Below are 23,170 nucleotides of genomic sequence, written 5' to 3'. Positions count from 1 at the left end.
TCTCACACCGTAGAACTGAACGTGAATGACGCAGTTGTTCAGTTTCGCTTGAAATTTGGACGCTGGAATTGAAACTATTCAGTCCTGATTGTTGGTATTGTACCACATCGAAGAAAATTTGCTGGTTAGCTTGGAATATATTTTTTCACATGCTTGGACATGATTCAACCAATTCAACTGGAAGTCAAAACTAATAAAGTCGGAAAGTACATATGTATGCAACTGAAAGAAGCTGTTTTATAAATGGATGAATTCAGCAGGTCATGATCATATCCTGATCTCGATCCTGATAATGAAACCAATGAGAACAATAATGCTTTCCTGGAGGAAAGGGTATAGCTTATAAAGGTACACCCTGAGAAGGGGCTTGATCATGATTAATTCAAAAAGATGCAACAACACTAGTGAATAAAGTGGTGTATGGGAAGACTGAGAAACAATCGTGAATGAATGTTACTACAGGGTGTCTGCAAATTATCCGTACAAACTTTGAGGACATGGCTCTATACAATCAAGCATAATAAATTCAATATTCTTGCATGGTTTTAAATATTGGCTTATTATATTCTTAAGAAGTAAGTTTGACACATTTACGATTTCAAATAATTGCAAATCCAACGCAAATGTATTGAGGTGTCTTAAAAGCAGCTGTTTTCCGAGCTTTATGACGGATGAGAAATGATCATAGAACTCACTAGATTTGAACATTACAATTTTCTATTTCCAGTCTAACTTGAAGCCACTAACCTGTAGATTACTTCAAATAGTAATAGGAAATTTGGATTGATCTCTTTTAGGTTTTAGGGACAACACATCTCCAGTATGACTAGCGGCCCTCAGGAAAAACGTCTCCGAAAAAATTAAATTTGCCTATCTCAGTAACAAGCAATCATTTCAAAATTTGTTAAAGTTGTATTTTGTGTTAACATATTATAAAAGTATTATAAAAGGTACATGGACATTGATTTTTCATTGTTTTCAATGCGAGATCATCTTTACAATGTTTTGCTGTTCGGATTATTTGCGGTCACCCTGTAGAGATACCCTGGGAGTGAAATGTGGGAGGCATTCAGTCAATTGATTTAAGGGCTTTTGGATGGCGAGCCAGAGAAACACTTTAAGAAACATTTAATATATATTTGGTCATTCAGCATTTTCCCAAATTAAACTAGGTGATGCGGTAAGATTCTGCGTTGTAATTTCCTGAGCAGTAGAGAAGATTTCATGAATTATTGGAAAATTGTGTAAATTTCTCTGCTTTCAAGTATATGTAAGAATCCTGAATTTTGGCATTAATACTTACTGGATCGTTTGTTGCCACGTTTTCTAATTTATGACATTTTTTTCCTATGTACGAAGGGAGAACCTTGAAAGAATCCAGATTTTTTTCGGTGATGATAGCTGGGAAAACATATGTTTAACATATTTTTCACAATCTTAATACAAAAATCAAAAACAAAATTAACAAACCCCAGAGATTTTTTTTTTAAAGAAGAAATGGGATGTGGGACACACCCTAACGCTTTACAGAATACATCTGTATTTGCTACATCTCAGCGAGCGAATGACACACATACACGCGCGTAATCAACGAGAGATGACGACGGCATCACTCTTCCTCTTTCAACACTTGACCATCGCCAGTGTAGGTTGTGTTCCTGCGAGCTCCTGCGTTGGGCGATTCCAGCGGAATAGAATCCTAAACTCCACAGTCCTAAGTAACAAATGTAAACAAATCGAGATTATCATTGCAAATCATTTGCGTTGCACCACTTAGCAGCACACTAGAACACTCGTTCTGATATATTAACAACAAATTAATCTATTCAAAGCTTAACAAAATGACCAATGTTCAAAACTGCATCGCTTTTAATCAATTGTTACATTGGACCTTTTATCAGAGAACCAACCACATGTCCTATGTAACATTTATGAATAAACACGATTCAAATGTTACATTGGACATTCCTGAATAAAGCTTTGGAATGGAGTTTAAAAGGTAGAATGATTTATAGAAGCGTGTCTGAGACACTACTTAGATGCATAGAATGCCATAATAACTGCTTCTCAATCATTTCAGTCGATATTTTTAGAGTCGCACTGCCTCGCAAAATTGAAAACGCTCAAGTGACAAAAAGAGAATGAGTTACACAAAACTGTATTTTGGTCTTTTTGCCAAACCATGTTTTACCGTTTCGCTGGATTGGATCAGCTGCAACATCTCTTTTCATATTATTAGCGCATTGCGTGCATATAGGGGAATGATATTGAGCACAAGATTGAGCATCATGATGTCATTGTATAAATCTGATTCAGATGCATGGTCGATCAAGCATATAAATATGCTTCCCGGCAGCAACACGAGCAACGTACATGCGCGACTTGCTCACACATATTTGCAGAGCGATCAATCACCGAAGAGAGGAGAAGCTGTATGTATTTGTTAGACATGGGCTCCTTTCTCGAGTTCCTACAACAAGATGGACGGCGTCGTCATCGTCATCATTCCCCACCGCAATTTCTTGTTTCAACCGACGGCTGGTGCTGATTGCAACACAGCCGTCACCACCACCACGTCATGCAGTGGGAAACTCTCACATGATCATGTGGGCGAAACCGTCATAAAAACGGGGGGGAAATTGAGGGAGAATCAGTGAGAGAGCAAAATGTCCTACATACAGCTCAACGTTTCCCCTCCTTCTGTTGTTACATAGGACACATAGACGGATGGGAAGAAGTGACGTTGTGGGATTGAATGAATCAAAACAAAGCACAGCTGGTGTCTTCGATTAGCACACCGCAACAAAATGTCGATTATCAGCGAATTGAGTGCATATAGGGAAATGATATTCAGCATCATGATCTTATTGTATCAATCCGATTCAGATCCATGGTCGATGAAGCATATACATATGCTTCACGGCAGCAACACGAGCAACGTGCATGCGCGACTTGCGCACATATATTTGCAGAGCAATCATTCACCGAAGAGCGGAGAAGCTGTATGTATTTGTTTGGCATTGGTTTCCTACAACACAATCGACGGCGCCGTCATCGTCATCATTTCCCACCGCTCTCTCTTGTTTGCGCCGACGGCTGGTGCCGAATGCAACACAGTCGTCACCACCCGTCGTGCAGTGGGTAACTCACACACGAACAAGTGTGGGCGAAACCAGCATTGAAACGGAGGGAATATTGAGAGAGAAACAGTGAGAAAGCAAAAAGTCCCAAATACAGCTCAACGTTTCCCCTCCTTCTGTTGTTACATAGGACACATAGACGGGGGGGGGGGAAAGTGACGGCGTGGCATTGAATGAATCAAATTGTTGTTGTTCGTGAGAGACTTTAACCCGAAGGTCATTCGTCTCTTCTTCAAAAAGCACAGCTGGTGCCTGCGATTATCACACCGCAACAAAATGAGCAGTTCAACTTGAATGTTGAAGCAGTTCAACGCATGTGGATACAAAATGAAATAAAACATGATTGTTGTGTGCTCAAATAAAAATATCCGATGTTACTATAACTGAAACAAAATGACAGAAATGAATGTCCAATGTAACAATTGTTGAAACAGAACGACCTATGTGATTTATCCTATGTACATATTTTTGGTCAAAACGTCCTATCTGATGTTTTTATAGATTTTAGTGTAATTTCCAAATAAATTGACAAAATTTCATTTCATACGTTGAACTCTATTACACTGCTTCCCTCTACAAGCAACACAGTGGGGAAAAATTGTTTCATTTTGATACAGTTTCAAAATATATTTTCACAACCTTCAAGCTCGATTTACTCGAAATGTGTGAATTGTTAGATAGGCCGTTTTGAAAAGTTACGCGAGATTTGTTCTATATATGGAGATTTCAATGCGACGGTAGTCAGACGTCAAAGTTAGTTTGACATCTTCTCCTGACATTCGAGTGCTTTTTAGTAGGATTTTTTTTTCCAACCAGCGAACATCCAACCATCGAGTTATTCCATGTAGCGGACTCCCAACGAGCGAATCTCCACTGTATTCTAATGATCCATTGAGTTAGACTAAATAATTAACACACACAATGATGAACATTATACAAGCACGTTTATTCTTCCCAAAACACATCAACAAACTGATCCCTTTTTTCCTTTCGTAAACCTATGCATACTATGATCTGAATTGATTTCATTTTCAGTACTAGTTAAACAGTTCCTTTTTTCCCGAAAATATTTTGTTTTAACTATACTCTGCTTCTAACCTCTCATAATCCCTACACCATTATCGAACCATTACTGGATAAAGGCTGTATTGGCTAATGTTTTCGGAGATACGACCATACGAATAACGGGTTGTTAATCATTTCGAAAATTCATTCAAAAAAAAACTGTTTCAATGGAATTAACGAAAAAGATCACATAACTAGCAATCTTGCTTGCCCTTCGGTGGTGATTAAAGATCGAAAACCAAAATAAAAACGAGAAAGACAAAGGCAAGTTTGGTAGCCCGTGGCTTTGCATGACATTTCTCTTTGTCAAAAAGCTGTCAGATCGCAAGGTTGCACTTTGTCGTCACACTTATAAGTGTCACACTTTCAAAGTATGCTGTTCGATTTGGGGGGAAAAGCGCAATAAGTGTAGCCCTTTTCAAATGTTACGCCTGAAAGTGTCAAAATCTGCAGAGCTCGACGCCGGCAAACCGCACTCTGATTGTTTATGGAAGCGTGCGAGGGAAGAAAGCAAAAAAAAGCTGACCCAAGCAAGTTTGTTGATTTTGTTGGCGTTGAAAACTCCCCCGGAAACCGGGAAATCCGTGAAATTCCGCAATAAAACTAGAAATCCAACTTCTCCACAATGCCGCGGCGTAAGTATAATTGAATAAGTTTGGATCGGATGGAGCATTATCCAGGAATATTCTTATTGCAGTGATAACCGAGGAGGAGATTACGCTGGGCTACTCCTCCGAAACGGACGACTATGAATCGGAATCCGGCAGCGATCAGCTTCTGACGGCGGAACCTTGCGAGATCTACGTGGGCAACACGGGCAAGGTCCCCATCGATAAGTATTACAGCATGTTCAAACAGTACGGGGCGATAAAGGACATCACCTTCTGGAGGACGCACAATCACCTCTACCATTGCCGGGTAGTTTACCGGCACAAGGAGGAAGCGCAGAAAGCGGTCAAAAATATGCACCACCGGAAGGTGTTCAGTAAGCTGATTCGCGTTTCCCACGTGCTGGAACCCGTCAAGCTGAACTATGCTGCGGCCATTCGAATCGACGATATCGCAGCGGGTGTTACCGAGGAGGAAATCCGGGAACATTTCGAGCAAGCCGGGGAGATTCGTTTCGTGGTCAAGATTGGCTATGCGGCATACGTGCAGTTCGCTGGTCCAAAGATCGCATCCCGAGCGCTCCGTTTGGACATGATCCTGAATGGGGACCCGTATATGTTGTGTCGGATTTCGGCGGACGATCGGATTGACCACGCCCGGGTCATTTATAACATGAAGGACATCAAGTACCGGAAGCCGTTCGTCATGGTGGAGAACTATCCGGAGTTGCCGTTCAATGAACTGAGCCGGTACAAGGAAAACTTCGAATCGATTGGACCGGTTAGGCATTTCAAGATTGCCCCCACCGGGAATAAAACGGTCACGCTGGCACTCTGTATGGACCGGGCAGATGATAGGGATTTGGTGATTGATCGTTTTAATGATGCGGTCATCAGCGGCAGGAAGCTGAAGCTGTACATGGCCCCGGGAAAGGCGCGAATGACGCCACACCATGTGGTTCGGTATGCCATTTGCAAGAATTCGGTTAAAGTGGATCACGTTCCTCCATGTAAGTTAATTTGTAATTTGTATTTTATTCACAATGGCTCAATTTCATAATCGTACAGTACACTTGAAAGTTACAGCCGACTCTCCACAACTCGATATACTCTATAACTCGATAGATTTTTCGGTCCCTTCAAATTCCTATACATCGTGCTCTCCATAAGTCGATATTTCTATAACTCGATATCTCCATTAGTCGATGTTACGTGAGAGGAAAATTTCTCTCCATAAATCGATATCCATTTTAAAATCCTTCTTATACGGGGTAACTTGGACTAATTCTTGTTTGGAAGTGAATAAATACTTGCAAGTTGTAATAAACGTTTAAAAAGATTAAAATAAAAAAAAAAATACCGTTTAGCACACCGGGATCTTCCACAAGCAGGCGCCAAAATTAAAGCGGTCCCACAAGCTTCAGATACATTAAATAGTGCCAGAGGGAGCACTTAACCGAATGGGTCTACCACAAAAGGCCGAATCACAAAAGGCCGAATCACAAAAGGCCGAATCACAAAAGGCCGAATCACAAAAGGCCGAATCACAAAAGGCCGAATCACAGAAGGCCGAATCACGGAAGGCCGAAATTTCAAAATAAATTTTATTGAAAGTCACAAACATTCAGCACATTTTTCTACAATATTATGGACATTTTTACAGTAGGGTTAGCGGGACAAGACGCACAAGTAACATTACTAGCTGAATAAGAAACTTTTCCAATCAAAAAACAATTTTTTATTCATTACAATCATTTGATAAAAAGAAAAAATCAAAAAACAAGGTCCTTAAAAATCGACTTTTTTTGATTTTTGTATTTGCTCTTAAATGCTTGTTAATAAATTTTTCTAAATATTGTTTACACTATGTCATGAGAGTTGTGGCACAGAATATATTACCATAAACAAAACTATTTTTTTCTTAAAATTCAACACATTTATTAACATATCAATTTAGCACCTTATCATCACCTTAGCAGAGAAGGCGATTTTGAATGACTCTGATGATGATGATGATGATGATGATGAATATGATACAATCTAGAAATTATTCGAACCTTTCTATAATGAAATCGACGTAAATCAATAAAACTTCCTTTAAATTTCTTTGCTTGTGAACTGCGACATTAATCTAGTAGCAATTCTTTTTTTTCCTTGTATTAAATATATATCTTGAGTCGCGAGACTGACATGCGTTTATTAGTAACGTGGGACAGACCAAGTTCGATGTTGTTTTCAACATTTCTAGAACAAACGTACTATTTTCTCATAATATCATGAAAGTGCATGCAATTTAATGAAGTTTTCTGTAATTAACTAAAAATTGACGAAAATTCACGTGGGACGGTTATGCATTTATGGGCAGTACAGTACACCACCTCTGACACTATGCCAAATGTACAAGAAAGACAGCGCCAGTAAAAAGAGTTGGTTCGGTTGTTAGATTGCTGAATCGAAAAAACAGAAACAAAATGTTAACATGAAAACGGGGTTTTATAATTGATAAATGTATCGATAGTTTCTCATCCGTTACGTTTCCTTGTCGTAGCGCATTTGATTGTTTCCATCTCCAGGATGTTCGTCTCTGCTCGAGCATTGAGGACCATGATGAAATGAGAATATCAAAATGTGAGCATTAGTGTTGATCTACTGATAAATTAATTAAAAGTGCTTTTCATGTGCATTCAAGTTTTTGTTTCACATTTCTCCATAAAGTTTGATATGAAAAAGTTGTAGATCTAGTTAAATTCTACAACTTTGCTGAAGAAAGCATGCCGTTAACTTTAAAATCTTGTGAGATACAAGCAAATTTTGAGCTTTTTAAGTGTTTTTTTTTTTTGAAGCGAATTTTCTCAATTTACAAAAATTACGTTCTCCCAGTTTTTGCAGCAAATTTTGCCTATTGTATGGCCTTCTAATGCCACTAAAAGAAAAATTTTATCGAACCAACTCCATGAGTTATGGGCATCTGAAGATTGCATAGTTTTTCACTTAAATTTGCTTATAACTTCAAAATCACAAGAGTTACAAGCTTGCGATGTTTAGCAAAAATGTGTATCTTTACTTCCTCTGCAACTCTTCTGAAGACCACATTCACGTAAAACTGAAAATAAAAAAGTTAGATCAAAATAACTGATTTTTTGGGTCCACCCTAAGTTAAAACTTTCAAAATCAATTTACTTAGCTCAAATGAAGAGTTAGATCAAAAGTGTCTTCGACAAAGTTGTTCAAAATAACATTTTCTAAAAGTTTTCAGAAGAGCGCAGCCATAAATTTCATCAAACAAAAAAGTTTGAATCACAATTTTAACTTAAATGAGGGCCACCCTATTCAACTTTTTTCTTCTTCTTCTTTTTGGCGTTACGTCCCCACTGGGACAGAGCCTGCTTCTCAGCTTAGTGTTCTTATGAGCACTTCCACAGTTATTAACTAAGAGCTTACTATGCCAATGACCATTTTTGCATGTGTATATCGTGTGGCAGGTACGAAGATACTCTATGCCCAGGGAAGTCGAGAAAATTTCCAACCCGAAAAGATCCTCGACCGGTGGGATTCGAACCCACGACCCTCAGCTTGGTCTTGCTGAATAGCTGCGCGTTTACCGCTACGGCTATCTGGGCCCTTAACTTTTTTCTTAAAAGATGCAAAATTCAATTACGAATAACTTTCTTCAGAGAATCGAACGTCTAAAATCGACGAGAACAGAGAAAACACTTTTTTCCGGCTAAATTGTCGATTCGGTCCATTGTGCAATGCTACACGGAAACGGAATTCAACTCAATTTTGGGTTGTTTCTACGCAATCCCATAGTTGAGCCCAATAACTCAATTTTGGCTAAATTTCCAAGGTCCCCACTAGGTAGTTTGGCTTTAATTCCATTATAAAAGTATACTCAATTTTTGGTTGATATAACGCAAAATTGAGTTCTTTCGACTCAAGCATAAGAAAAATTGCATTTACCCAAATTTGGCTTATTGGGCCAAAGTACCCCCATTAGGTAGATGTAGCTCTCTCTATTTTTGACAACATTCGTGTGGGAGAAAGAGAAAACCGAGAGATTTTGGGTTGAAACTATAATCGATATACTTAATTTTGGGTAAAGTAAACTCAAAAATTAGGTAAACATATTTCTCCGTGTATAATTACTGTGTTTGACCGATGGGCTAAGGGACGATTAAAATATGGCGTCCATCATTTTTCGGGATTTGTAGACCACCCCTCCCCACTCTGTCACGCTTTTTCCAATACCTAATACATGCACTGTCACACTTTCATAGACCCCCCCTCCCCAAAATGATGGACGTCATTTTTGGATGACCCCTAACAGGTGGCGGTAGTGTGTAAACGTCAAACACGAACAAAAGCTAAGCGAGCGCTGCTGATAGTGGATTGGCCACCTATAGGGTGTCCCAGAAAGTATGGGCACGACTTCACCATACTGCCATTTCAAGACTAGTGAAGATAAAAATCTGATTTTTACACATTTGATTACTGTACCCAACGAGAGTAGATTGCGATTTTTTAATGAATAATTAAATTATTTATGTGTTGATTTGGTAACATTTCTTTGAAACATCTCTTATCAGTCTTGCACAAACCGCGTTATTTTTGAGCGACTTTGTTTTACAAAATGTGATATATGTCAGAAAGTGTGCATAATAAAATTCTGAAAAAATATATTTATCAGAGACGATACGATAATTGATCGGACTATCACTTATTAAAATTGAAATTTTATACTCAAGCATATAAAATTTGTATTAGAACTAAAAATTCAATTCCAGCCGTGGTCGATTTGAAAATGGTCAAAAAACAAATCCTTATATTTACGTAAAAACATGCATAAAACAAAAATTAAAGTTAACCATCCAAAAGAATAGGGATTAACCTTTCGTAGATCTAAAATGTATTATTTTTATTACTATTTAAAACACCTGAAGAGTTATAACTTCGTAATGTTGTCTTATGTGGAGAGAAAAATACGAGATTTCTCGAATTTTACCATTTTTCCAAGTGTTCTCTAACAAAGCCAAACAAAATTTCAAACCAAAGTTTATGTAAAACATCCTTGATACAATGTACTTGAACTCACCACGGTGAAAGATTTTGATAAAAACATATTCTACTAGGGGAACTTACGTATTCTCGGCAGCTTAAGCCGATGCCGTGCTTCTTTTGTAATTCTCTAGGACAACAGCAGACAAATTCCGTGTTTGTCTTTTTACATTTATGCGTTGCTCAATCCTCTATCGATTAACTCCGACAGACTTGTCAAAATGCTTTTGGAAACGTTTTTATAACGCTGCGAACATCCCTTGTCAGTGTGACTATTGTCGGCAGCCTCCACTCTCTTCGGCAACTTTCCCATAACAACTGCTGGTGAATCGCTTCGGCAAATCAGTCGCATTTTGAGGCGTGCTCATTTGAATTGATGACATCTCCGGCGATATCGTTTGTTTAGTCTCGGAAATCTCGCCAGCGGGAAGCGGGCAGAACAAAGAATCATCTTAATGTTTCCACTGATATGTTTTGATAGAAAAATACTGTGTATTTGGCGTTTGAAATTTGGTTGCCGATAATAGTCGAATGGTGCCGAAGCCGTAAGTCTCCCTAGTTATTTTTCAACAAAAACAAAATGTAGGGTCTGTGCTGACCAGATATGAATTGATTTTCTAAAATCAAAATGTTCAATGTAAACGCTTATTAATTCAAACAAATTTACCACAGATGATGGTTGAAATAGCTTATAGCAAAATACAAAAATATAAGAACATGTGATTGTTTGGAAAAGTACTATGATTTTCATGAGCAAAGTCGTGCCCATACACGCAAAAAAATTGTGCGGTTAAAACTACCTTTTTAGGGGGTTAACTTAAGCGCTCGCACCGGCAATTTTCAGTAGTATTTTCAGTATCCGAAATCAGTCATATTTAAATGTTTTAAAAACTTGATGACAAAATAGTTGTTTGACATTTTTTTACGAAAAAATGGTCTGTTTTCAGAAAAGTGTCCTCCAGCGCCATCCACGTCAGTGATAGACCCCAAGACAATCGGAATAACTCCGGAACCATTTAGACCATATTTCAAATTCTTCGGACCATAACCTATTATAAAAGAATGAAATGAATTTGTGTTTTTTTTTTATTATTCCACGACAGATTTCAAGGATTACGAGGTGTGCAAGCTGTTCGGAAGATGCGGTGCTACGATTAGCTTTTTGGAGAAGATTGCAAACCGATGGATCATCTGTTTCGATAGTCCTACCATGATTCCGCTGGTACGGGAACATATGTTCATGGCGTACCAGTATATGTTGGAAATAGGCCCCTTGACGCAGGAAACGCTGCCCATCAACGACAAACTGAAGCTACGCGATCCTGGTGGGTGTAAACGTGAGTGTGAGTAATTTTCACCTGATTGAGAATTTTTATGTTTTAGATGGTCATAAACCTCCGACAGAGGATCGAAGAAAAAGCAGAGATTTGGAAGAAGGTATGTGATGTAGTCAGGTTTTGTACACGAATTTTTGAATTAATGCGGTTATTATTGATCGAAACCTAAAATCGATACCCGTCTGGGCTATGTTACATAATATTTTATCTCGAATATTCCAGGAGATTTTTCTGAAGATTTATGAAATTCTCCAGGGAATCGTCCAGGAATACCTATAAGTCATTACCGCAAGAATTCCATAAGGATTTCTCTAGAGATTCTTTTTAAAAAATGTACTACGAATTCCAGCAATTTCTATTTGAATATTGCATAAATGATTTGGTACATGGAGGTGTGAGTTTCCAAACTTATGCTGGAGACATGGCCCCTGAACCCTTGTACATCAATAAAATGAAAAATGTTTTTATACATGAATACCTACTTAAAAAAATCTTCATCAATAATTTCAGGAATTGCATCAAATTTTTTTTCTTAAAGTTCTTCGTTATAGTACTTCTGGATTTTTTTCCAAGAATTCTCACAGAAATGCTTTCAGTAATGAGTCTAAGAAAGCCCTGAGGATTTCCTTGAAAAATTTCTCCTAGGGTTCCACCAAGATTTGCCTCAGCCCCCAATCTTTCCAGATCCCTGGAAACATCGGTGATCCTCTTACAAACTTTTTGAAAAGTTCCGAGAATATCAAGGACCCATTGGAATTCCTGGGAATTCTTGAGGTTACGCGGGGTTGTGAATAGGAAAATTTTGGTGATTATGTTTAATGTGTTTGAATTAGAGCAGGTTTTTATGCGCTAAGCATCCCCGTGTTAAAAACCCGAATGTATTTTTATATTACCTGTTTTCTAGCTTTCAATTCTAATCCTTCTTCAATTTATAGCTAAGGAAAAACCAAGCGTTTCATTGTATGGGCACAAAACCAACGATATCGAGAATATACTCAAACAAGCTCTACAAAATTTGAACAAGGAAACCAGTCGTCAGCTCCCAACGCAATCGGTTCCACCGTCGAGGCCCTCCCCGGCGTTGAAGCCGGCTCTTCAACATGTGGAGAAACCAACGTACAAAGATACCGGATATCAGCTGCCATCATCAAAACAGTCTTCACCAATGAAGCAGGCTTTCACAAATGTGGAGAAACCTTGGGTGCCGGAGCCGAAACCGGTTTCCAAACCAGTCGAGAAACCTACGAATTTTGGCACTAGCTATCACTTGCTGCCATCAGAAACGGCATCTCAACACGAGGGCTCTTCAACCAGCAGGGTTACCAGCCATAAATTGTCCTATCCCGAGGCTGCTAAGCGGTCGACGCCCACTGTAGCAAGTTCCCCGCAACCTCGAGCCGAGCAAAAGATTGGAACGTTTTCCAAAGCCAGCAGTAGTGTTGCGAAGGTTACACCGATGCAGAAAACTTCTGAGGAACCAGCTGATGGCAACAGTAGAAGAACTAAAGCCAAATCTTCGACGTCCTGGCTGGCGGTTAGGAATAAAGAATGTGAGTACATACCTGAAAGTTTAAATTATATTGTACTTTATTTAGTATCTGACTATTGCAATACTTTTTTTTCATTTATGCATGGGTTTATCAGTATCATTTCATGTGTTTATCAGTATCATTTACGTTACATTCATTTCTTATAACTAGGTGTTCCTTTTTAGGCAACATAATCAACCTAATTTAACAAATTTTTGATATAATTTTATTCGACGTTTAATTAAACATTCGATATTATATGTAATTGATTAATGCTATACCATGGAGAAAGTTTCTGAATTAGAGTGTCCATTTCCAGGCTGTTTTGGTTGTCCCGGGATTCGGAACAAAACATTAAGCTTATCCTGGGATTTCTCTGTAAAACTAGTGTTTTTGTTGAATTGGAAGTAAAATTTCAGTGGGTCAATATGAGCCACCTAAGGAAATCGTTGTTGAAAGCATAGAAAACATTAAAAAAGCGTAACATAAATGTAGTTGACTCATGCTTTGAAAGGAAACACTTTCATATTGAGTTGAGAAGTTAAAAAAAACAATTAGTGGTATGGCTGAGAAACATTTTTCATAGTGATAGAATTTCATATGAGCCTAAGCACTTCTAAGCTGTGACGGCTATTCGGCCTCAATATCAGCTTCTATACTCGAATAGCCTAGATAGCCGTGTAGTGTCGGTAGCCGATTGCAACAAGGCTAGAAATAACACTACGGATTGCCTGTTCCGGTGGTATAAGTCCATCATACAGGTGGCCCCTAATTCATGGTGTCATGCGGCTAAAAGCATACCGTGCCTAGGAATGAATGGTTAGGGGGGTCAAAAGAAACCTAACCGTGAACGGTGCCTGTGGAGTACCGGGGCACCCTCCACAGTATTATGCCCTTACTGTGCTACCCGGAGCAATTGCGCAGTTGACCTTGTACTTCTCCGAAATAATCATATTTAGCCTCAAATCAGAGGCTTGATACGAGTGGGAGCATGTTAATGTAATATGAATCGAATAAAAATTATCCAGGTGAACCTTCATCATGCAAAGGGCGCATCAGCAGTGCTCAGCAGAAGGTTCACCAAGGAAAATATAAATGTGGGACTAATTCAAGAGCCCTGGGTAAATAATGGTATGGTATTTGGTTGCCCTTCGAGCAGTTGTAGAGTTTTGTACGACGAAACTCAGTCCAAACCACGAACAGCTATTCTTGTAAATAGGGACACAAAATTTGTCTCAATTACAGAATTTATCCGTAGAGACATTGTTGCGATCAAAGTATAGGTGCCAACTATCCGTGGGAAAACGGAGGTATGTATTGCTTCTGCTTACTTTCCTGGAGATGTTCATTTTGTCAACTACTGTAAGAAAATTAATGCCCAATTTATAATAGGGTGCGATGCAAATACCCATCATACAATTTGGAGCAGCACCGATATTAATAAAAGAGGAGAAGATCTTGTAAACTACATGTCGTCTAACAACATAGACATATGTAATAGAGGTGATACTCCTACTTTTGTAAACTCTATCCGACAAGAGGTTCTTGATCTCACGATCTGTAGCGACTTGCTATCGGGGAATATTGTGAACTGGCATGTGTCTGATGAAGAATCATTGTCAGGTCATAAACAAATCCGGTTCGATTTTAAAGCTGGATCAGAAATAACAGAAAGCTATAGAAACCCAAAGAAAACCAATTGGGATCTCTATCGTTGTCATTTAACGAATAAGAATTCGTATAACGGTGAACAGTTCACGACTGTTTCACAACTGGAAAACGCCTCTAATGGGATCATTGACCAAATGGTCTCATCTTATCATGCTAGCTGTCCTATTCAACAAAGGTCATCTAACAGGGATGTGCCTTGATGGAATGACAAGCTGGCAGGATTGAGGAAGAAATCCAGGCGATTGTTCAATAGAACAAAGACCACTTTAGATTGGGTTGAATACAAAAATGCCCTAACAGAATACAACAGAGAACTAAGGCACGTCAAACGTAAGGACTGGAGACGGGTATGTGAAAGCATCAACAACGCTCCTGCAGCTGCAAGGCTGCACAAAGTCCTTTCAAAATACCATTCAAATGGTCTAGTTAGCCTTAAACAAGAAGGCGGCAGTTATTCTATTGACTCTTCTGAAACACTGAAAGTAATGATGAGAACTCATTTCCCTGAATCGGTCCCATATTCGGATGAAGAACAGGTCTCAGATGAGGCAAGGCATGTATGGTCGATAAATGCCTATCAGAAAGCTTGTGAAATCTTCACGCCTTCGAGGGTCGAATGGGCATTGAGTTCTTTTCAGCCTTTCAAATCTGCCGGGAATGATGACATTTTCCCAGGCTTACTGCAACAAGGAGACGCTTTGTCCGCTCTCAACCGAAATATTCAAAGCAAGTGTTGCGCTTTCATATATTCCAAAAGCGTGGCAAAAGGTTCGAGTTGTTTTCATTCCAAAAACTGGAAGAAAGGATAAAACAACTCCCAAAGCCTTTAGACTTATAAGCCTTTCCTCTGTTCTTTTAAAGACAATGGAAAAATAATTGATGATTTCATCAAGTCAACAAGTTTAATAGAAATGCCTCTTTGTAAATACCAATTTGCGTATCAATCAGGTAAATCTACCATTACGGCGCTGCAGTCGCTAAATAAAATCGATAAATCTCTTGAAACCAAAGAAATAGCCGTGGTTGCTTTTCTCGATATTGAAGGAGCATTCGATAATGCATCCTATAGCTCTATGAGTTCAGCCATGGAAGCAAGGGGTTTGGATAATGTGTTATCGAATGGGTTATGACTATGCTCAAGGATCGCACAATTTCTACTGATCTAGGAGGTGCGCAAATATCTATAAGATCTACGAAGGGATGTCCTCAAGGAGGAGTGTTATCGCTCTTACTGTGGTCTCTTGTAGTAGACGAACTCCTTAGAAATTTAATAGATCAAGGTTTTTAGGTAATTGGATATGCCGATGATGTGGCCATCTTGGTTCGTGGAAAGTTTGATAACACGATTTCCGATCGGTTGCAAACTGCGATAAACATTACTCTCAAATGGTGTAGGAAAGAGGGGTTAAAAGTTAACCCTTCAAAAACTATTATCGTGCCTTTTACCAGAAGGAAAAAGGTAAAGCTTATACAGCCTTCTTTGAATGGAGTTCAAATTCAATTTTCGGAAGAAGTTAAACACCTAAGGGTTACTTTGGATAAGAAATTGAACTGGAACTCTCATCTGAGCAAGGTCATAAGTAAGGGTACTAATGCCCTATGGGTCTGCAATAAAGCCCTAGGAAAAACTTGGGGACTGCGACCTAATATGGTGAACTGGATTTATTCAGCAATAGTCCGACCAAAAATAAGTTATGCTTCACTGGTATGGTGGCCCAAGACAAATGAGGTAACCGCTCAGAAGAAGCTGGCAAGTTGCAAAGACTTGCTTGTATATCAATGACAGGGCCAATGAGAAGTACACCATCGGTTGCCTTGAATGCCCTTCTTAACATACTGACTTTGCATCAATTCATTAAACTGCAAGCTGCAAAAAATGCCTTGCAGTTTATTTCGTTTTAATAAAATACTAGATGGTGATTTGATTGGTCACATGAAGATCATCAAGGAATTCAATTGAAATTCAGATATGAAAACAATAGAAGATTGGATGACAACGAAGACCAACTATGATGTTCCCTTTAAAGCGATTAAACCAAGCCGCTATACTTGGGATTCTGGTGGACCAAGTTTACGTCCAGGTTCTATTGTATTTTATACCGACGGGTCAAAGATGGGCGACAATACTGGAGCTGGAGTTTTCGGCCCTGGTATCAGCATGGTAATCGCTATGGGGCGTAGTCCCACTGTGTTCCAAGCTGAAATACAAGCCATCATTGACTGTACAAATGTTTGTCTCAAAAGAAACTATAGGTTTGCAAAGATCTGTATTTTCTCGGACAGTCAAGCAGCTTTGAATGCTCTAAGGGCATTAACATGTAGATCAAAGTTAGTGTGGGAAAGCATTCTTTCTCTGAATCAATTGGCCAGTAGGAACGAAGTAACATTGTACTGGGTGCCCGGCCATTGTGGAATTGAGGGGAATGAAATCGCCGACAATCTAGCAAGACAGGGTGCAGCTTCGAGCTTTGTCGGCCCTGAACCGTTATGTGGTGTTCCTGAGTGCACTCTCAGGATGAAACTGAAAAATTGGGAAATGTCCATGGTAGAATCCAATTGGAACGCCATGGATACATCCAAGCAAGCGAAAAGATTCATAAAACCCAGTCTAGCTAAAGCCCGGGCTATACTGAATCTTAATAAAGGAAATATAAGGGTAATAAGTGGCCTGATGACCGGTCACTGCCCAAGTAGGTATCATCTTAAAAAGATAGGAAAAATACAATCCTCTGAGTGTCGTTTTTGCAAAGCGATTGGGACTCGATGTGAGGATGGAAGCTTTTTCGTTTTTCTGGACATTGTCTTCCTGTGACTTGATTTTGGTAACGGCCGTATTGAGAAGGGAGAACGTAGAAACTGGGGCCTAGATAGCCGTAGCGGTAAACGCGCAGCTATTCAGCAAGACCAAGCTGAGGGTCGTGGGTTCGAATCCCACCGGTCGAGGATCTTTTCGGGTTGGAAATTTTCTCGACTTCCCAGGGCATAAAGTATCTTCGTACCTGCCACACGATATACACATGCAAAAATAGTCATTGGCAAAGTAAGCTCTCAGTTAATAACTGTGGAAGTGCTCATAAAACACTAAGCTGAGAAGCAGGCTCTGTCCCAGTGGAGACGTAACGCCAGAAAGAAGAAGAACGTAGAAACAACCTTCCTTAGTCATTGTCAAGACTGATCGGTACCGTCGCAAGTGATAACTGTAAATCTTTGGTTTCACAAGTGGTCTTCGTTTGGTCGATTTCCTGTGGTTATGTGTCCCGTGAAATGGACCTTCAAACACCCAACAAAAAATCCTATTAGATGTTCGTGACACGCTATGTCTGAACCAGACAATTATAAAAATCGAATGTACATCGGGTTTTTTCTCGCTAGAGTTTAGTATTTGGGTTATACTTTCATAATCGGAAAGTTTTGCGATTTTTCTTTGATCGCAGTACGCAGTTGAAAAGAAATGTCATTTCAAATGGAGCTCACTGTAGGAAATTTCTTGACTATTTCTTGAGCAGAAATTTTTACTTTTCTTGAGCGGAACAGCATACCTAGCTCAAACTTAGAAAGCGGCTTAGGGATGAATTTTTGTCCGAAATATTTTGGTAAATTTTGACAAAAACCAGGAAATTATCTGACAGACTTGCTGAATAAATTACCAGTGATCTTTCTGCAGTCATTTACGGCTATGGAAGGAATCCTAAACTTGCCTTATGAAAGAACATCATCAAAACTCATCCGGGAATAAGCCAGAGACGGTTAGAAATAACATCCAAAAAATTCAAAGAGTTTGTCAGAAACACGTACAGAACTTCTAAAGCGAGTACTAATTTTGCTAGAAATCATTTAAAAAATTAGATTAGAAATGCTAACAAATAAACTACACATTTATCCATTAATTATCTCTTGGCACTGTTTTTCATACGATTTTGGTCAACTTTTTCTATACATAAAACACGTTTCTATAGTGAATGCATGAACATTGTTGGAAAATAATAAATGATTACAAGTGATATCAGTGGCTATTTACTAGCATCAAATCCACCTATTCATGCAGTAATAAATAAGCGATTTCTATCGTTTACTGTTTGCTTTATACAGTGATACCTCCATGAGTCGATGTTCCATGACTCGATATCGACTCATGGAACCATACTAAAAACATAATTTCATGGTTACTATGATGGTCCCTAGAAGCAGCTTTCCAAAGAATTGCTGTTCCATGACTCGATATTTCCATGAGTCGATGGTCCCTTCAATATCGACTCATGGAGGTTTCACTGTAATCTAAAGCCTGATTCGCTGCTGACAAGTAATTTCTCGGCCTATCTTGATGCATGGAAAATTTCTGCAAGAAATCGATCAACAATGCGCTTTTTTCTGATCGCAGTACGCAGTTGAAAAGAGATGTCAGATGTCAGTTCAAACGGGAGTCGCAGTAGAAAATTTCTGCAAGGAATCGGCGAGAAATTACTTTAGCGATTCCTGTTCAGCAGCAAATCAGGCAAAAATGCAAAATTAGTCATTTTCAGGACCGTAGATCAGACAAAACGTGTGGTTACGAGTCGCCACTGAGTGATATGATTGTTTTCAAAACCTAATTCATTTATTGAAACGATCAGTTGAAATATTGATATTTCATGTATGCATGGAATCATTTTCTAATGCTTTATGCACGACATTCATCTTATTCGGTTTATCTCGAAATCGTCAATAATCAGTTGTGTTTTGGAGTTATTGTTGTTTACTTGAAAAAAAAAATAGTTCAATTTTACAGTTTGCCACCAATTTAGCGTTTAGTCACAAACTTTGAATTCTGTCAGGATTTTTTTTCTGAGTTTTCTGAAATTCTTTCACGATTGTCGCAACTTGAAATTTTCCCTCGAATTGTATCACAGATTTGATAAGAAATGCTTCAAGTAATTGCAATTTTCAAGAAATTGCATTCCTACTTCAAAATCTTCAATAGACTTTTGCCAGTAAGTTTCTCATGAACATGAGTTTGTTTACCGTAGTTTGAAATCAGAAATTTAGAGTAATAACCTGTGTCAAGCTAATGTTCGTCTCGTAAAAATAAATTCCAATGCGCCATCTTTTTGTCTCATCCCGAACTGTGATAATTGTTAAGAATTTGAAATTACTGCGGTTCACTACATTCTAAATTTACTCAATATGTAGAATAGAAATATTAGTAGTAGAACGCTAATAGCGCTGTTCTCACAAAACTAAATTAGTATTTATAGTGATAACCTTTAACTGTATCTATTCATTGTTTGTTCGATGCCATATTGTAGTGGATGATTTCAAAATTTATTTGACACTTTGAGGACCGGTACTCAAGCTGTCAGCGCGTGGCAAACTAGATGTTGGTAACACGAACAGTAGCGACATTAGCATTCTTAGGTTAATGCTTCTACTATATGTAGACTCTCGATAACTGCATGTGTGTAACATTCGACAAAAGTAGGCATTGAGTAAATAGAATACCAAGTGTGTATTTTATTACAGTATGAAAAAAAAACTAAAACTTCTAAATTACCAGAGACTCAAAAGTGCTTATTGGAGGATGAAATTGTGTGCAGCTCATACCCAATATTAGGTGAATAGTCACAAAAAAAATGCTGATAGGAGTTTTATTTCTACTACATTACGAGGCTCATGTATAATCTTATTGTGACTGTTATGCAGTTACTTGTAGCAATGTAACAAACCTTGTTTTTTTTCCTAGAACAATCTCACAGATATCAGTAAGTTGACAGAAAGTGTTTATCGCTTGATGACTCTCCACGGTATCAACTCGAAATTGGTTTGTTTAGGGGTATCCAGTTTCTTACATATTCTGAATCTACGTTAAAAATTGATCAAGAATCCAAAGTTTCACAATTTTTCGTGGCCTGGAACCAGGTCCGTCACACTCGGGCTCAGATTGCGTACCACTTCTGTCTTTGCTGGAACTATTTAAAAAAACGTTTGAAATTAGCATGGAATTCACTTTTGAATCACCCCTGGTGTTCGGTTTTCGCGTTTTGCTGGGCAGTGCGGTTCAGAAGCCCAACCATGCGGTTTTGTTTTTATTTTCGGTGCAGAATTCTGTGAGCTTGTTCCAATATGAACCAATGCCAAAATATTATTCATAGGTGCCAGAACGTCTGCCAAACGTATCCAATAGTCGTTCACATCCCATTAACATTCCACAATATCCCATAACACCTATGAGAGGTCATAGAGTTCTCTGCATCTTTCTTAAGTAGGTGTTCAATTCATCATTACTTCCCATTCCTCAGCATTCGCAAGGACGTGGCCAGGACAGCTCTCAGCTGTTGGAGGATGCGTAAATCTTGTCTAAGAGTCAAGAGTTAGTCTCAAATCTTTGACTTTGGTAACGGACGGGGAGGAGGCAACCCTCATACAATGCTAATGCTAAAATTCACTTTTGAATCGCTCCTCGGCATATATTACTTCGGGGCGAGCTGTCATGTACATTGAAATGCCATTGAGTCGACGGATTGAAATCTTTTTTAATCATTTGTGATATCAACATAATGATATTGAAGTGCAATTAAATCGTGTCATACTTAGAAAAATGTGCTCTTTCGATCAAGCTACAAAAAAACTGATTTTTTCTTCTTATTTTGGAGAATATTGTATTATTACAATATTGTACAATACTAGTCGATCGATGTACAGAAAACGGATTTAAATTTCATTGATGAATTAAAAAGATACAGCATGCACAAAAAGTCTATTTTATAAAAAGAACAGTCCTTAACACACTCACAAAACTTAGACGGTAGGCGTATCTCGTTGCGTATACCCCCCCTGGTATATGTGGCAGCCCTGAGAGCGAGGAGACAGCTCACTGACAGTTGGCTTGTTTTTTGCTTTATTTGACTTCTTTTTTAACTTTTTGGTTGTGCACAAGGTGCACAACGGTCAGATGGATTTATTTTGGTAAAAAACATCCACTTCCTGATGTTCACTATGAAAATGGATTAGAATATAATAAAATCAATAGCAGTTTGCCAACTCACAACTACACTCAAAATAATCCAAACGTCATTGTTACGTGAAAACATACGTGGTTTTTTTCCATCGCACTTTTCACGTAGCTCTTACGTTAATCATAGGTAGCCCAGAATGAACGCATGAACTTTTGAACTTCGTTCATTCCACCGGCGCTACATGTAAGAGCTACGTGGATTTTCCGGTAGCCTTTACGAAGCGTTTCAATAGGACCTAGATGGTTTTGCATTAAATTAACTAGAATAAAGACCAACCTTATCTCTAATAGGCTTTGGAAGAAAACTAATTTCAATTGGAAAATGTAAAAAAAAACTAAAAGATTGTGATATTTTTATATTCAATCTGAGCATTGTCAATCTTGTTTCCCAAATGTAGTGAGTTGGTTCTGTTTTTTTGCAGTCTTCGCGTGCTATAATTGATAGAGGTTATAAATCAGGTGTAAAATATGAAGTAATGCAGGGGTTCTTCGGTATTCAAAGCATATTTACCTTAAATTCAATCTAACACAGGATTTTAAGTTCAGCAGCTTCTGAAGTTCTGCAAAAATCAAGCGGGCGCCATCTTAGGATTTGCGCTCAACACCGAATGTACGTACAGTATGCAGATGCCAAAATGAACTTAGGCACCTACGTGAATTTCACGTAAGTGCGATAGGTAACCTCAGTAACAATTACCGATTCATTATTTGATGGTTATGAACGGCTTAGTGATCTTTATGTTAGTCAGGTGAAGTGGAGGCAAAATGAATTTGGAATGATCTACGTGATTTTTCACGTAGCAATGACGTTTGGATTTTTTTGAGTGTATGTTAGGTATTCAACTTTTTAAAATGTGAGATCATCGAAAAACATCTAGAAATTTTAATTACGTATATTTGAATTTCGACGATTTTTCACGCTCTGCTCTCCGAATATACGGTTTTCTAATAACAGTTGGTGACAGGTTCCTTTGATTTTTGGGAGCTCGCAATCTAAGCCAGCTGTCTCCTCTCTCTCTCAGGTTGTAACTAGCTTGATAAATAGCAGCAGCGAAGGAGAGCCTCAAAGAGAAAGCGATGATCAAAAGTTTTTTCTCGCTTGTTTACCATTGAGGGTGTGTATTTTACTCTATTGGCATGATAAACAAAATGTCCATGCCGGAATGTGAACTGTTTATTGGCAAAAAATAAATTTAAGTTGATGTGGACCATCATTATGTTCAAAATGACTTTTTCGAAAAGTTTGCTGATGGAGGAAAGCAGCTTATTCACTTTTATTCGCAGTAAAGGTAACACAAGCTGGATATGATCAAAAATCATGGTGACGTTGTACTAAACAAGATTACATTATGACACTGTAGAATATAGTTGTTTCCGAGAATACGCCTCAAAATTCACGGTTATTTACAAAAGTGTCGATTTCTAATGAAATTTTAAGCATTGTCTATCCCACAGATGTGGATCAGCGGGAGGGCCGGATCTTATGGATCAGAACAGTATAATAGTATTTTGTTCTATGAAGTAAACGAATGGTGTGTCGTCAGTTACAGCATAAGTTTTGTCGTTTCTTTCGGAATTGTCCTATCTTGCCCCGTTCGGTATTATTAAAAATGTCGTTACTTAGTTACATCATGGCCTTTGAAGCCTAATATGAAGACCAAACTCTCAGACAGCGTCCATTTATTATGTAACGGTAAAATTGAACATTTTTGACCACCTCCCCCCGTAACGCTTTTTGTATGAAAAAATTCAATTTTTTGTATAGGCCGTAACGCTT

The 23,170-nt window shown here is 38.5% G+C and overlaps 1 protein-coding gene across 2 annotated transcripts in view; it reads left to right on the top strand.

Annotated features, from left to right (window-relative positions):
* Nucleotides 1-4,674: 4,674 nt before the first annotated feature.
* LOC5577057 overlaps nucleotides 4,675-23,170 on the top strand; it is a 38,311-nt gene continuing 19,815 nt past the window's right edge. Inside the window, exons 1-5 of one of the 2 annotated variants that reach the window (XM_021857537.1) lie at nucleotides 4,675-4,840; nucleotides 4,903-5,823; nucleotides 10,972-11,193; nucleotides 11,252-11,305; nucleotides 12,141-12,755. In XM_021857537.1, coding sequence (XP_021713229.1) covers nucleotides 4,831-4,840; nucleotides 4,903-5,823; nucleotides 10,972-11,193; nucleotides 11,252-11,305; nucleotides 12,141-12,755 — 1,822 coding nt within the window. In that variant the 5' untranslated portion in view covers nucleotides 4,675-4,830. The remainder of the gene's footprint in view (nucleotides 4,841-4,902; nucleotides 5,824-10,971; nucleotides 11,194-11,251; nucleotides 11,306-12,140; nucleotides 12,756-23,170) is intronic. The other variant, XM_021857536.1, reaches the window with a different exon arrangement.

This window comes from Aedes aegypti, chromosome 1 (assembly GCF_002204515.2).
Source record: "Aedes aegypti strain LVP_AGWG chromosome 1, AaegL5.0 Primary Assembly, whole genome shotgun sequence".
Classification (NCBI taxonomy): domain Eukaryota; kingdom Metazoa; phylum Arthropoda; class Insecta; order Diptera; family Culicidae; genus Aedes; species Aedes aegypti.
The sequence above is the reverse complement of the archived record's forward strand: the minus strand, read 5'-3'. Positions and strand labels throughout refer to the sequence as shown.